General features: G+C 38.9%; 1 protein-coding gene across 3 annotated transcripts in view; it reads left to right on the plus strand.

Moving 5' to 3' along the window:
• Window positions 1–13,222, plus strand: part of PRKCD (protein kinase C delta) — a 59,225-nt gene that overhangs the window by 35,014 nt on the left and 10,989 nt on the right. For 2 of the 3 annotated variants that reach the window (XM_050312757.1, XM_050312758.1), the window contains 5 exons: window positions 1,352–1,551; window positions 2,815–2,875; window positions 11,505–11,661; window positions 12,350–12,381; window positions 13,082–13,167. In XM_050312757.1, coding sequence (XP_050168714.1) covers window positions 1,352–1,551; window positions 2,815–2,875; window positions 11,505–11,661; window positions 12,350–12,381; window positions 13,082–13,167 — 536 coding nt within the window. Of the gene's footprint in view, window positions 1–1,351; window positions 1,552–2,814; window positions 2,876–6,001; window positions 6,039–11,504; window positions 11,662–12,349; window positions 12,382–13,081; window positions 13,168–13,222 lie in introns of those variants that run through there. The other variant, XM_050312759.1, reaches the window with a different exon arrangement.

Raw genomic sequence — 13,222 nt, forward strand, 5'->3', positions numbered from 1 at the left:
TTAATGAATGAACACTGACTTTGCCTTGAGTTTCCAGGAAGATTTTGAAATATTAAGGATCCAACAGACCAGCTTCTTGTGGAAGGGTCCAACTATTTAATCTGCTTTTCTACTGCCTTGCTATCATAACAACAAATGGATCATTCAGAGCTGGAAGGGCACTTAGAAAGCACTTTCATTACAACAAATGATCTTGATAAATAGCGGAAATTGTGTAGAATGTAGAAAATTATATTCATTTACCTGCGCACAAATGGAGAATAATTGGCTTGGCAGCAAATCACAGAGAAAATCTGGGAGGTGCCATTTGTGTGCCAGGGTCACAGGGAAGAGCTGGATGTGGTTGCTTGGAAGGCAACATCACTTTGGATGTGTTGATGGGCCTAAGAGACCCAGATCTAGAAATGTGCTTGTTACAGATTGTGTGCTGTTTTCTCTGCCTGAGGGAAGGACAGGAAGAAATTAGCTTAATGGGTAGCAAGAGAGATTGAAGCTGTGTATTAGAAGCTTAGAATACCAGGCATGAAAGGACTTCCAAGGATCATCCAGTCCAACCTTTGCTGGTGAAAAGAAAAAAAAATCTATCTAACAAGGATAGTGAAGCACTGTAAAACTCCTAACAAAGGAGTGTGCTGAGAGATTCGTGTGGGAGATTGGATAAATGTTACTCAAAAAAAAAAAAAAAAAGAAAAATAAAAATACTTTTTTGGATGTAATTTCATCTTTTTTCTCATTCCTTAATGACACAAGGACTGCATGTGCTAGAGAGGACAGATAAGGCCCTGAAATGTCCTTTAAAATGTAGCAGTCATGGTATAGACAGAGTACAATGTCAAGGAGAGTGACTTATCCCAACATTTCACTTGTATTCATAACGTGGAAGTAGATTAATGAAATGTGAAGCCTTTCATCTCTCAGACACTGGTTTCAATTTAAACTGGGTCAGTGTAAGGTGTATCTTAATTTATCTTAGAGCAGTAGGTATTCACTATGATCAGATGGCATGTCATGGAGATTTATACCAGAATGGAGCCATGAAATATTCCCTGTCCAGTTGTGACTGACTAAACCAGCTTCTGAAATTCCTCAGTGGGGTTTGTACCTCCTGGTCTCTGGCTACATGTTAACACCTTCACTGCCTTTGCATGCCTGTTTGTCAGGGTGAGATTTGCCTTCCAAGTAATGAACATTTGAACTGAATATTTAAACTTTGTCCCAACCCCAGTAAAAGAAGTAGTAAGTCTGCTTTTGGTATCAGTACAAGTATTCTCTCTTTTATTTTGTTAAGTACTAGATCTACATTATTTGATTTTACAATTTCTGTCCTTTTTGGGGTTATTTTGGCTTTCAGAGAGAGGAAAAACTCTGGTTCAGAGGAAACCTACCATGTATCCCGAGTGGAAATCGACGTTTGATGCCCACATTTACGAGGGACGGGTGATCCAGATTGTGCTGATGAAAGCGGCAGAAGAGCCGCTCTCCGAGGTGACTGTGGGTGTGTCGGTCCTGGCAGAGCGCTGCAAGAAAGGCAATGGCAAAGCAGAATTCTGGGTAAGGGAAGAGGTTAATTCCTCAAAATTTCTTTCAAGCTGAATGAATGCGACATATGCTTTTTAAACTTGAGGAGGCTTAGATTTTCCTAGCTCAGTAGGATCTCACTGGTTTGTATTCACCTGTTACACCTGGGGTTTTTTTTCCACACCTTAACTTGAATTCTGAGACAAGAATAATTATTCAGAAGAACAAAAACTACTAGTGGGAGTTTTAGCCAATTCAGTGGCCTGAAATCCTCTGCTTATTATCCACAGAACAGGTGCCACATAGACATCATCAGTGTTAAACTTGCTCTGTACAACCTGTCATGACTTGGACAGACCATCATGGCCAGCAAGGAGATGTTAGTTCAGTTGGCATGGCCTGTAAGGTTATTTGTGTATGTGGAGAGGCAGCCCAGAAGTCGTAGCTGTAACTGGTGTCTTTGCCTTCTGGGAACTTTGTTGGGCAGATGTTCTGAGTGTCAGACATTGCCTTAAAGATGAAAATTTAGTCATTATCCCAGTAGGATGATGGGATTTGTGGGGATATGTTTGTGGGTGTATCTAATCTAACTGTGGTTTGATTTTATTTGGGGATTGGTTTTGTTCTTCCAAAGTTGTATTTAGTGTAACCCAGGCATACTTTGCTCTGTGCTAAAGACTGAATCACTCTTTCATGCTTAATGGTTTCTTATCTTTTTTAAAGGCAGCATTTTAAGAATTAGTGGCTACTTTCTGAGCACAGGAACTGACCTCAGCTATTGGCTTAAAAGACACTTTCTTTTGGTTTTGCTGGTCTGTAGAATTTGCCACAGAAACCACATGTAATAATCTGAGGGGAAAAGGAAAACAAATTTTGATGATACCGCTTTTTTTTCATTACAGGCAACAGCATTTGATATCACTATGGTTTGTACTGTCTATAAACATGTAAAGGATTGTATAGGCTTTTTCTTTTAAACCTGGGTTCCTGTGCAGATTGAGTTTACTAATATTAAAAACAGAAGCCAACAAACTTCTTTGCAGAAAGGGGAGAGGGACAAGCACAAACAATGTGAACTCTGACTGTGCTCAACTCTTGGGTAGACATCAAAGCAATACACACCAGTAAAAGCAAGAGAATAAAAGCCCCTGACTCAGCTGCAACAGTGAGATATGGAAGAGGATTGTAATCAGACATTATTGAATATTCTACTTTGAGTCCCCAGAAAGAGCTGTTTAAATTGCTAAGAGATTCAGTCAACCACACACTTCACTGTTGGTATCTTTCTTTCCACAGCTTGACCTACAACCTCAGGGGAAGGTGCTGATGGCTGTGCAGTATTTTTTGGAAGATGCAGGTAATGTGAACTGTTTATTTTCAGTCAGTTATGTGAAAAAAGGTATAATTTTTACAGTCCTTTTGCAGAACACAGGATGTAGCTCACAAAAAAATACCACCTGGTGTACTGAGTAGAACTTTCTGATGTTAATAATTTGTTTTGTAGGGGTTTCTTTGTTATGTGGACACATGGTTGGATTTGTTCATTTCTAAATGCCTTTGTGCCTCTAAATGCTGCTGCATTTAGACACTTCTGTATCTTTGATATACCTGTCCTCACTTTTGATGTGATAAAAAAGATATCAGTTCCTTTTTACATGCAAAGACATTAAATCTCTTATTCTAGCTTAGGTGGGAAACTTTTTTTGGGGGATTGGCGAAGTGGCTCTGAGTTTCCTGGGATTCAGAGGCTAATCACCAGAAACTGGTTGTAGCAAAGAATGAAAGGTTTAGTGTCAAAATGCAAATCTAGTCAATGTTCTGACAAACGAGCTGAAATCGTGAACAGGCTGTTTACCTCAGAAATATACACACAGTATTTGGAAAGCAGCTAGGAGGGCAACTTTAAGTACAATAATAAAAACAAGTATTTTAGTGTGGATTTGTTTTATCTGTGGAATCTTTTCCTAAAGAAAAAGCTGTAAACTCACAACTTTCTTAGCTAGTGGTTACAGCTTCCCGTACTAGAAGTCATGAAACCATTATTGCTTGGAATAATATTATAATATAACTGCTCTGCCATATTAGTCTATCAGTCTTACAAGGTTTATTACTGTGTGTTTATAAATAATAAGTGGAGAGCGTAGACAGGAAGTTTTGAAGCATTGGTGGTTTTTTCCCCCACAGATACACACAGGGAGCACAGTTTTGCTCTCAGAGAACAAGTTAATTGTGAAGGTACCATACATTTTTGCACCATATGGGCAATCTGTGTAGCAGATACTAGAAAAGCTACTAAAGATAGAATGTGATGTACAGTACATGACATTTCAGAGTTGACATTTTATCTCTGTGATGGCAAAAAACCCCAGCCTATATGCTTGTTATTTTGTCTCTGAAAAGTGGACTCTTTAAAGCAGAATTTAAAAAAAAAAAAAAAAAAAGGTGGAACTTTTAAGAGTCATTAGGTAAGAGTGTTTCTCTAAAGATCCAAAACTCTCTGTTTATGCTGCAGTAATACTCTGGTTTGCATTCAGACTGTTGTGGGCCATTACATTAAAACATCTAAATCTTGGTCTTTGTCATGACTTCCTGTGCAAGGCTGATTCAGAGGGTAGTGGTATTACGAGAATCTTATCAATTTAGTGAGACATACAGAAATCCAATTCTCCTGGAAACGTGAAAGTTTTTCAACCAAACCTGTACAAACTCAATTTTTGTATTCTCAGTTGCTTATTTGATGAAGCTGAAATGTATTTCCTACTCTCCACATAGACATGAGGAAAAATAGAGATGGCATAAGTGTAAACCTTCCATAATTTATTATTAGCTGTTAGTTGTAAGGTAATATACTCTTGTGCTGTAATCATAAAAATAATTGTACCACTAATCAAAATCATTTAAAAATAGATGCAGTGTTCTTGCAGTTCTTCTCATTGCCTTTATTAGGGGTTGCAGATGGTTGTGGATGAAGCCTGAATAACAAACAGATCATTAATTCATGCAATCATACTTTAATTGGCAAGTTAAAATTCAGCTGTTATTGCACTTTTTCAATCTTTACCTTGCAACAACTTCCTATTTACCTTCTGTTTTATATAAAATTAGTCACTGATACCTTTTTGGCAACTAAACCACAAAGGTGGTGGAAAACTGCCTTTCAGAGACATTTTAGTACATTTATACATCTACATTTTGTGAAGGAAAGTTACTCAATCTGATACTTGATGTGAACACTGCAAATATGAATACATTTGAACATACTACTACTCCTCAAAATTATAAACCTCCCTCATGTTACTGCTAAATAGGCAAACATTGATTTTTGGCTCATCACTGCACCGCTGTAAATGTTTCCTCTAGTTAAATTTGCAGTTTTCAGTATTAGATGAGAGAGGTTTGTTAGTGCATTACAAGGCTGTTTGTATTAACCTCCATTCTTGACATTGCCAAAACTCTTAGTTAATAGTTGAAAGCTCAGAGACAGTTCACATTCCTTCCTATACAGATACCAGTTTGTTCTCTCTCTGACCTGCTTTTCCATACAGAACTCTATGGTTGCTGAGTTTCTAAAATACTAAAAAAGGCTTGTTCTGAAACTGGTATTCCAGTTGTTCCCTAGTTTATTCAAAGGTATTGCTACCATTAGTATCTTTGAGTTATAGGAACTACCTTTTGTTTGAAAATCTCCAAGCACTTTGCAAAAGTCACTAATTCTTTCTGTGGCTTGTTTTACAAACTAAGGCTGCTGTTTTTCAAGCCTTCCTTCTCAGTAGCAAAACACCCTGCCATCTTTAGAGAAAACTCCTTTCCTCTGCTGCAAAGGTAGAGAGCATGTTATTGCTCCATTAACAGGTATATTAGTAGAGAAGAAAAATCATGGAATCATGGTATTAAAATTTACTCCATGATAGGCTACATTGAGACTTTTCATTTGTATATTGTTTTTTCAGACTGGGGCCTGGCCAGTTAATTTAGGACTATGTATGAAAAGTCTTCCCAGTCTTAGAGGTCTTTTTGCTTTCTAGACCCTGTAAAATGGGGACTGCAGAGCCTTGACTTAGAGCTGTCAAAGCAGTTTTTTTGTCTTCTGTCTTGTGATTTGAATATAACCTTGTACTGGAAATTTGAAAGCTTTTTATTCTGGTATGTGAAACGTGAGAACAAAGGTGTTGACCTCAATTTTAATTTCAGAACATTGTTTTCCTTCTGTCCCTCCTTCTCTAGTTGTAGTATTGAAACTAGGTTATAATTCTCTAAAGCAGCTTTAGTTTTAATAGGTGGGAGTTGCAATACGTTTAATGCTTTGCTTGATCTTTGTTTATTCAAATGTAGTTAATGACCTTATCCAGTAAGAAAACCCAGGACCTCACTCTGCTGAGTGTCTTGTGCAGTGTTAGCAGCTTTGGAAGTGTGCTTCGTATCTTGGGTTCAGTTTCTGAATTGCTATTTTGCTGGCTTGAGCTTCCTGCAGAAAGGGTTAGTGAGTTCTTTCCTTAAAATGCCACTGGAGGTACCAGAAGGTGAGTAATTTGTGTGTGAACTTTTGATATCTCAAGTGTCTGACTTATGGGAGAGGAACATGAACCGTAGATTTTGAATATGTTTTTCTCTGTATGTCGAGATCAGTGTTGGGGAAGCATGAGATTTCAGAATTTTTCTGAGTTACCTTTGAAAAATAATAGGGTAAATAACAGGTTTGCTATCACAGTGTGCATACTGTCTAAATTAAGATTTGAAGAAAGGTTCCCTCTGGACAAGGTGTATTATAGAAGGATTGTCACATTATTAGTATATAATTGTGATGAGGGCTGAAAAGCCCTCTTATAATTGAACATGGGGATGTTGGTATAATTTAATTATTTAACTGAGAAAATACTATTTCTAGAAATTTGGCAGATGTGGTGATCATTCAGTGGCATCTAGCATCTGCTTTAACCTGCTCCTAGAAGTGCGATGGCATGAATTTAATAAAAACATCTTCTGGCTTTGTTTTCTGATTTTCTTTAAGAAAAGGAGACATTTGCAGATGCAGTGATTTCATAAACACCAAGTTGGAGGTGTTTGTGGTTGGTAAGGTAGATAACATGCTGTGTGGAGCAGAGAAAATTTGATATAGTTCAGTTTGACTTAGATGCTGTATGTCTAAAGGTTAGTTTTACCGTGCCTTTGTAATTTGAAAAAGAACAAAAGAGAACTTATTTTCTAGTTTATTCCCTGTTTTACCACAACAAATGAGACGCCAGGTACCTCTGCAGAAGGGTTATATAAAGCACTTACTGAAGTGTAAAATAAGAAGCGCTCTGTGCGCTGAGCACAGGCTGTGTTCGCACAGCAGCTCTGAGCGGCTGTGAGCGCTACAAAGGCTGCAGTGTGGGGGTTTTTATTCCTGGATTGAAAGGCAGGGCTTGTTAAAACTCTGGTGTTTTGGTTTTAGCACTTTTCTACAGGACCGTTGGCGTCATTAATGCCTCTGAAAGGCCGGTGGAGCAGAGACACCCTAAGGCAGCTGCAGAGCAGCCCCTCAGTGCTCTGTGAGTGTCGGTCGGGACAGCGGGAGGTGCTGGCTCAGCCGCCAGGCAGGACTTCATTTAATTGTTCAAGGCCAGGCTGGACAGGGCTTTGAGCAGCCTGCTCTGGTGGAAGGTGTCCCTGCCCATGGCAGGGCAGTGGAACTAGATAGTTTCGATGGTCCCTTCCAGCCCAAACCATTCTGGGATCCTCTTCACAGAGGGGCTGGCAAGAAACCCATGTCCCACGGGTGTCCCAGCCCCTGCAGAGCAGAGTGTAACTTGTTTGTGGTGTGTCTCACAGTGGAAATGTGCACACTGTCACATGTAGCACACACACCTTTTCAAAACATGCTGCTAAGAGTTTGTAGCACCTTTTTAACCATTTGAGCTAAAGTTTGTTGTATAACTGCTTGGGGCCGAGATAAGTAATTTGAGATTATGTGCCAACCTTCAGAGACAGTAGTATTTGCCTCTACAATAGCAAATTATTGATATTTCTACTTAAATATCAGCAGTGTAAAATCCACAAGTACTGAGAATGAAGGAGAAAGTTTTGTTTCATTTAAAAGGAAAAAAAGAAAATAAATAGAAATGCAAATCTATATCAATACTCTGTAAATGAAATGTGATGATCACAGAGACCAAAATGATTTAACATAACAAGTTAATTTCACAGAATTGTAGGCTTCTGGGCAACTTTTATTTCTGTAAATGTTTTTTGGGTTTGGTTGGTCATTTGCTTGTTGGGGTTTTTTTTATAGATGATCTTTAAAGCAGTCCTCTTCAGGACCAGGTTAAAGAGCAGTTTTCCTCTGAGACAGTTCATGGTAGGAAAGTCTTCTTTGTGAGGAATAAGCTTTCCCTTTTTAATCATTGCTCTGAGATTAATGTTTTCCTTGACCTGAAGGTGCACTTAAATTTCAGACTTTCAAACAAAGCCAAATGCAAGGCTGTAGAACAGCAGAAGGAGATAGACAGTGAACAGAAATGGTGGGTTTGCAATTTATTATACAGTTTCAGGCAAATCTCAACCTGAGCCATCAGATAGCTCATAAAACGCTTTGCCTGTCCCTGTTTGAAGTGAGGTCCCAGTTCCCAGTCTCTGGCAGTAGCACTGTTATCTTTCTTCTGTTCACAAACAGCACCGTGAAATGAGCAGGTTAAAATGAAAAATGAACTCTGAAGATGGTAAATATTTTTTCAATTCTTTCTTCTAAAAAATCTACTGGGGTTATTCTGAGGTTGTTTTCCTTTTGTCCCTGGACTTTTGAGGTTCAGTTGAGACAGTTTGACATCTCACCTTGAGATTTATTACAGTTCAGCAGAGCCCCAGCAGTACTGCTTTAGTAAATGTTTTCCAGGCAGTGGGTTGGGTGTTGTGTTCGTGGCTGTGAGGGCTGTGAAATGTTCAGCAGGACTGCTCCTGCAGTTAAATAGTGAATACAGTGGCCTGTTTACAGCATGTCTGGAGAGCTGCACTGTCAATTTGCAGCCGGGCTTAATGGTTTCTTAATGAATATACAGCATGGAGGAGTTCTGGGGGGCTTTTGTCAGATCAACTGCAGGTTTTCGTGTCAGTGACAAATATTAACCACAGCTCTCAATAGAGGAAATAGATTATGTTTAATGGTGTGTGCTGGGTCCAACATGATTCATTTCAAGGCCAGGCCATAGAGGTCACCTGGATTCTAGTTGCTGATTCAGCTGGTTTGTACATGACTCTTTCTGACCATGTGCTGGTTCATGACACCCATTTTATCTGTGGGAATCCTGACTTGCTTGGAGAGGGAAGCAAAGTTTTTCCCTTTGTGTTTCTCTCTCTCCCCCATCTCCACACTGCATTTGTACAGTTGTTGTGCAATTGTTAATTGTCTCTGCATCTTTGAAATTAAGCCTTTATTTCCCAGTTGAGTCCATGGTTGGTTGAACTGCTTAAAACTTTTCTGGAGCAATACACATTAAAGATAATTTACACTTCAAAGATAACTTGTTAAACATGCCCATAGTAAATTGGAATGAGCTACACTATCATTTCATAACCACCTCAGCTTCAGATGCACTTGACTTACAGATGCTCTCTAAACCTCTCAGCTGCTTCTGAACCAAAATACAAAAATGCCCTCAGCTATACTTGGATATATTAGTTAGTTTTGGCAAAGGTATTTAATAAGGCAGCTGGTTGTGAAGCCTGTGTGTTCTCATGTGCAGATTTTGAAGTGCTGCTGTGCTCAAGGATACTTCCCTGGTAAAGTATGTTTAAGGAAAGTGTGCAAAGAGGAAAAATAAAAAAAAAAAAAGAGGGGAAAACCCAAAGTGATTTGTTTATTAATTGCACTCTCAAAAAAAAAAAAAAAACACAAAAAAACCCAAACAAAACAAAAAAAACCAAACAAGAAACTACCAAAAACAAAGCAAAAAACCCAAAAACAAACAAACAAACAAACAAACAAACCACAAAACCAAAACAAAAAAAAAACCAAACCAAACCAAAACCACACACAACAGTGTCACATATTTTTTTCTTAAATTTGGTATCAGTGCTCCAGGCAGGGAGGAAACACCACTGTTTCCCTTATCTTGATGAAGTTTTGTCAGAGACTTCTGCACACAGTATTGGCAATTGCTCCTATCATTTTAGCATTTTAGCCATGTCCAGTTCACCTATAAGTTCCTCACTAAACACTTGGTTTACTTGTGTTATGAACTTCAGAGAGGCTTTTGTCTGTTAATCTGCTCCCATCACAGGTGATCTCCCCAGAACAGGTGCCATAAAGCAAAAGGTCTTTCTCTGTTCTGTTGCTGTTACTGATTAAATCTTCCTTATAAAGACATCTTTTTCATGCAGCAAACAATATGAAGCATTGCTGACTCTCAGCCACCTTGTTTTCCTTGCACACACACTTCGGTGTGTGGTTTCCCTGAAGCATTTGAGGAGCAGTGGGTGAGGTTTGTAGTATTTGCTCAGCAGGATTAAACAAAGAGATAGTACTGTTTGCAGACTTCCACAAGCTGAAGTGCAGCAGCTGATGAGCGTTTTTGTTGGGTGAACTCAGTAGCCTGTTTGAAGAACAAAAATGAATCCTGTTCCTGCGGGGGCAGAGGTAACTCGGGGGCATGCTCAGTGCCAGGGTGTCACAGTGCACACTCTGAGCTCCTTTCAGAGGATGACAGGATGGTTTTTTTGCTGAACCAGGTTGCCAGTTTCTCAGAAAAGTGCATTAATACCTGGTAGCAAAGCTCAGAGACCTTCCCTGAACTATGTTTTCACTAATATGCTTAATCTTCCCTTAATCTCTGAGCTGATGTTGTCCTTTCTTTCCTAAGACAGTACATGCTGTCTGGCTGCTGCTGGCTGACAGATAGATTAGCTTAGGACACTTGGAATGGTGTCAAATGATGGATTGTATTCCAGGGTCAGAGGTCCAATGAAATAGCAGTGGTGGCAGCCAGCTAATAAAATGACAAGAACCAAGTGCAGCCAGCAACAAGAAAGCCAGAGCTCCTGGGTAACTTCGTAGTAAGCTCAGGCATTGCAGTGAGTGTGACTTGGCAAAGGAAACAACTCTGCTTCTATCAGTACACAAAGCAAGGTTCCCACTGATTTTGATAACAGGCAGCAATGCAATGGTGCAAATTAAGAAAATTTTTGTATTGACAATGGGAAAAATGCTCTTCTGGCTCTTTTCTTACTCTGTTACTGTGGAAATTCCCAGCTTGCAAATGGCAAGGTCCTGTTGCCCTAAGCTTTGCTACACTTGTGGCAAACCATGTCCACGCTTCTTCCAGACTGGGACCCACAAGCTGCTGACCAGAGCTGACAAAGTCAGTGATTGACCAGCTCCTTGTTGCCAGTTCAAGCCTTTATCTTTTCCTGATGGATAGAATAGTTCCTCAACAGCTCCTCCCATGTCCTAGGGTTAAGTCACCAGTTTCCCAGTCTCTCTTGATACACTCTCATGGGATTACCTTTGTTACAAACTTGTATTATTTTTAAAACGTACAAGTAAGGCTTTATAGTCTGAGTTTGTGCCTCAATCTTAAAGCCACAAATAATACTAATTTTTGTAAAAGAAACTCAGAAACTTCCTTGGAAATGGATGGAAATAACTATAACCTGTAATGAAGGACCTGCATGAGCCTGTTGGACTTGGAGCCCGAGAATTTTTTTGTCATTTTATTTCTTGGCTTACTACTGCCTAATTACTGCTTTTTCCCCCTCAGCTCATCTGCTGAAGGCTTTTCCTGCACAGGCAGGAGCTGGGAAGTGCTTGCAGACAGGTACAGGGAGACCCCTTAGGAAGCAGTGTGTGGATGTGTTCCACCCTTGTTGGGCTGCAAGTCAGCAGGATGCAGGTGTCAAATAAACAGAAACACAGTTCTGAAACCAAAAAACCAACTGAACGTTTGGGAGAAGCAAATATTCATCTTTGTAAGGCCTTTAAGTATTAAAAGTGTGTCTTCTTGTCTCCCCCTTAGACTGCAAACAGTCAATGAAGGAAAATGAGGGCACAGTAACTATTAACAGGAGAGGAGCCATCAAACAGGCCAAAATCCACTACATCAAAAATCATGAGTTTATTGCCACCTTCTTCGGACAACCTACGTTTTGCTCTGTCTGCAAAGAATTTGTATGGTAAGAAGGAAAAATTAAGTTTCTTCCACCCCCAAATAACTTCCAAATTCACTTCAGGTACATTGAGACAAAACATGACACGTAAATTCATGTGTGTTTGGAAACTGAAATGATATATTTACTAAGAGCGTTTTTATACCTAAGAACTATAGTTGTCTCTTTCACATTAAAAAATAGAAATATTTTTGCCACTGAAGTGACTGACAAAAATTCCATCAGCATCAAGTGAGATCTGGCCAATAATCAACAGCAGCTCTGTCACAAGAGAACGGAGATGGGTGGATCTGAGAAAATAATGCTCAAACTTTGAGCTGTGAAGTGGCTGAGGGCAGAGTAAAGACCCATAAGGGGCCACAGGTTGGATCCCTTCCATAGCAAAGCTGTTTTCATCCTAAGGCAGATCAGGAGGATTTCCCATGTGCTTGAAATCTTGTCATTTCTGGGTCCCCCTCCTAATTTGCTGGTCTATCAAAACGCAGTACCTTACCTTCTAAACCTTGCTTTCCTAAGACAGAGGATTCTGATTATCAGAATTTAGACTGGTTTATTAATAGGAAAAAATATTCCCATAGACAAAGGATTAATTGGTTGACATGGTAAAAATAATAATAATTTTTTTAAAAGTTCCTGTCTTTTATTCCTGTAAATGTATGGATTTTTATTTCCTTCTTTAACATTTGTTTTTCAGGGGACTCAACAAGCAGGGATACAAATGTAGGCGTAAGTAGATTTTTTTATTATTATTATTTTTTTACATTTTTCTTCTACTGCTTTCCACATGATTCTGAAGATCTAATTGTTACTTTGAAAAAAATCTTCTGTAAATATGCATAGGACAGTGCATCATCACCATAGGTGATAGTAGTAGATGTTAAATATCAGTTCTGCACAATAACTGAAGGAATAGAATTGAGATTCCTACCTGGGTTTTTAGTAGAAAGATTTAGACTCAGCTATTCTCAGAAGCGTTTAATGCTGTTGAAAAGTTGCACTCATTTATGACAGCAGCTTTTGTGAAACCTTTTCTAAAACGAATTACAACTATGAAGGTTTTTTTACAGCTGAATTGAGAAGCTCTTTTGACTGAGCATAGATCTCTGTGCATTATTCCAAACAGAGAGGAGATATCAAAGGGTAAAACTCAAAAAGCATAAAATTATTCTTCTGTTATCAAATGCTGGTAGCATTGCCTAAGGGAGGCTGATTTAGTTTAGAAATAAAGTTTTATCATAAAAGAAAAGGTGGGAAGTGAGGGAATCAGCTCAGAAAAGATCATCATCTTGATGTAAAAGAAATTTTGGGGGTTTGTGGTATGATGGAAAGGTGTGTATTTTTCACATTCTGCTATGAAATGCAAACACTTCATCCCATGTATTTATTATCTGAAGGAATCCTTTTTTTTCTTGTGTATGTCTTGAAGAATGCAATGCTGCTATTCATAAGAAATGTATTGATAAAATCATCGGGAGGTGCACTGGTACCGCAGCCAACAGCAGGGACACAATGGTAAGAGCTGGAACAATATATTTATACTGTAATTATGTAATTAAACACTCCTGAA

Source organism: Myiozetetes cayanensis, unplaced genomic scaffold (assembly GCF_022539395.1).
Source record: "Myiozetetes cayanensis isolate MyiCay16 unplaced genomic scaffold, myiCay2020 scf18, whole genome shotgun sequence".
NCBI classification, from domain to species: Eukaryota; Metazoa; Chordata; class Aves; order Passeriformes; family Tyrannidae; genus Myiozetetes; species Myiozetetes cayanensis.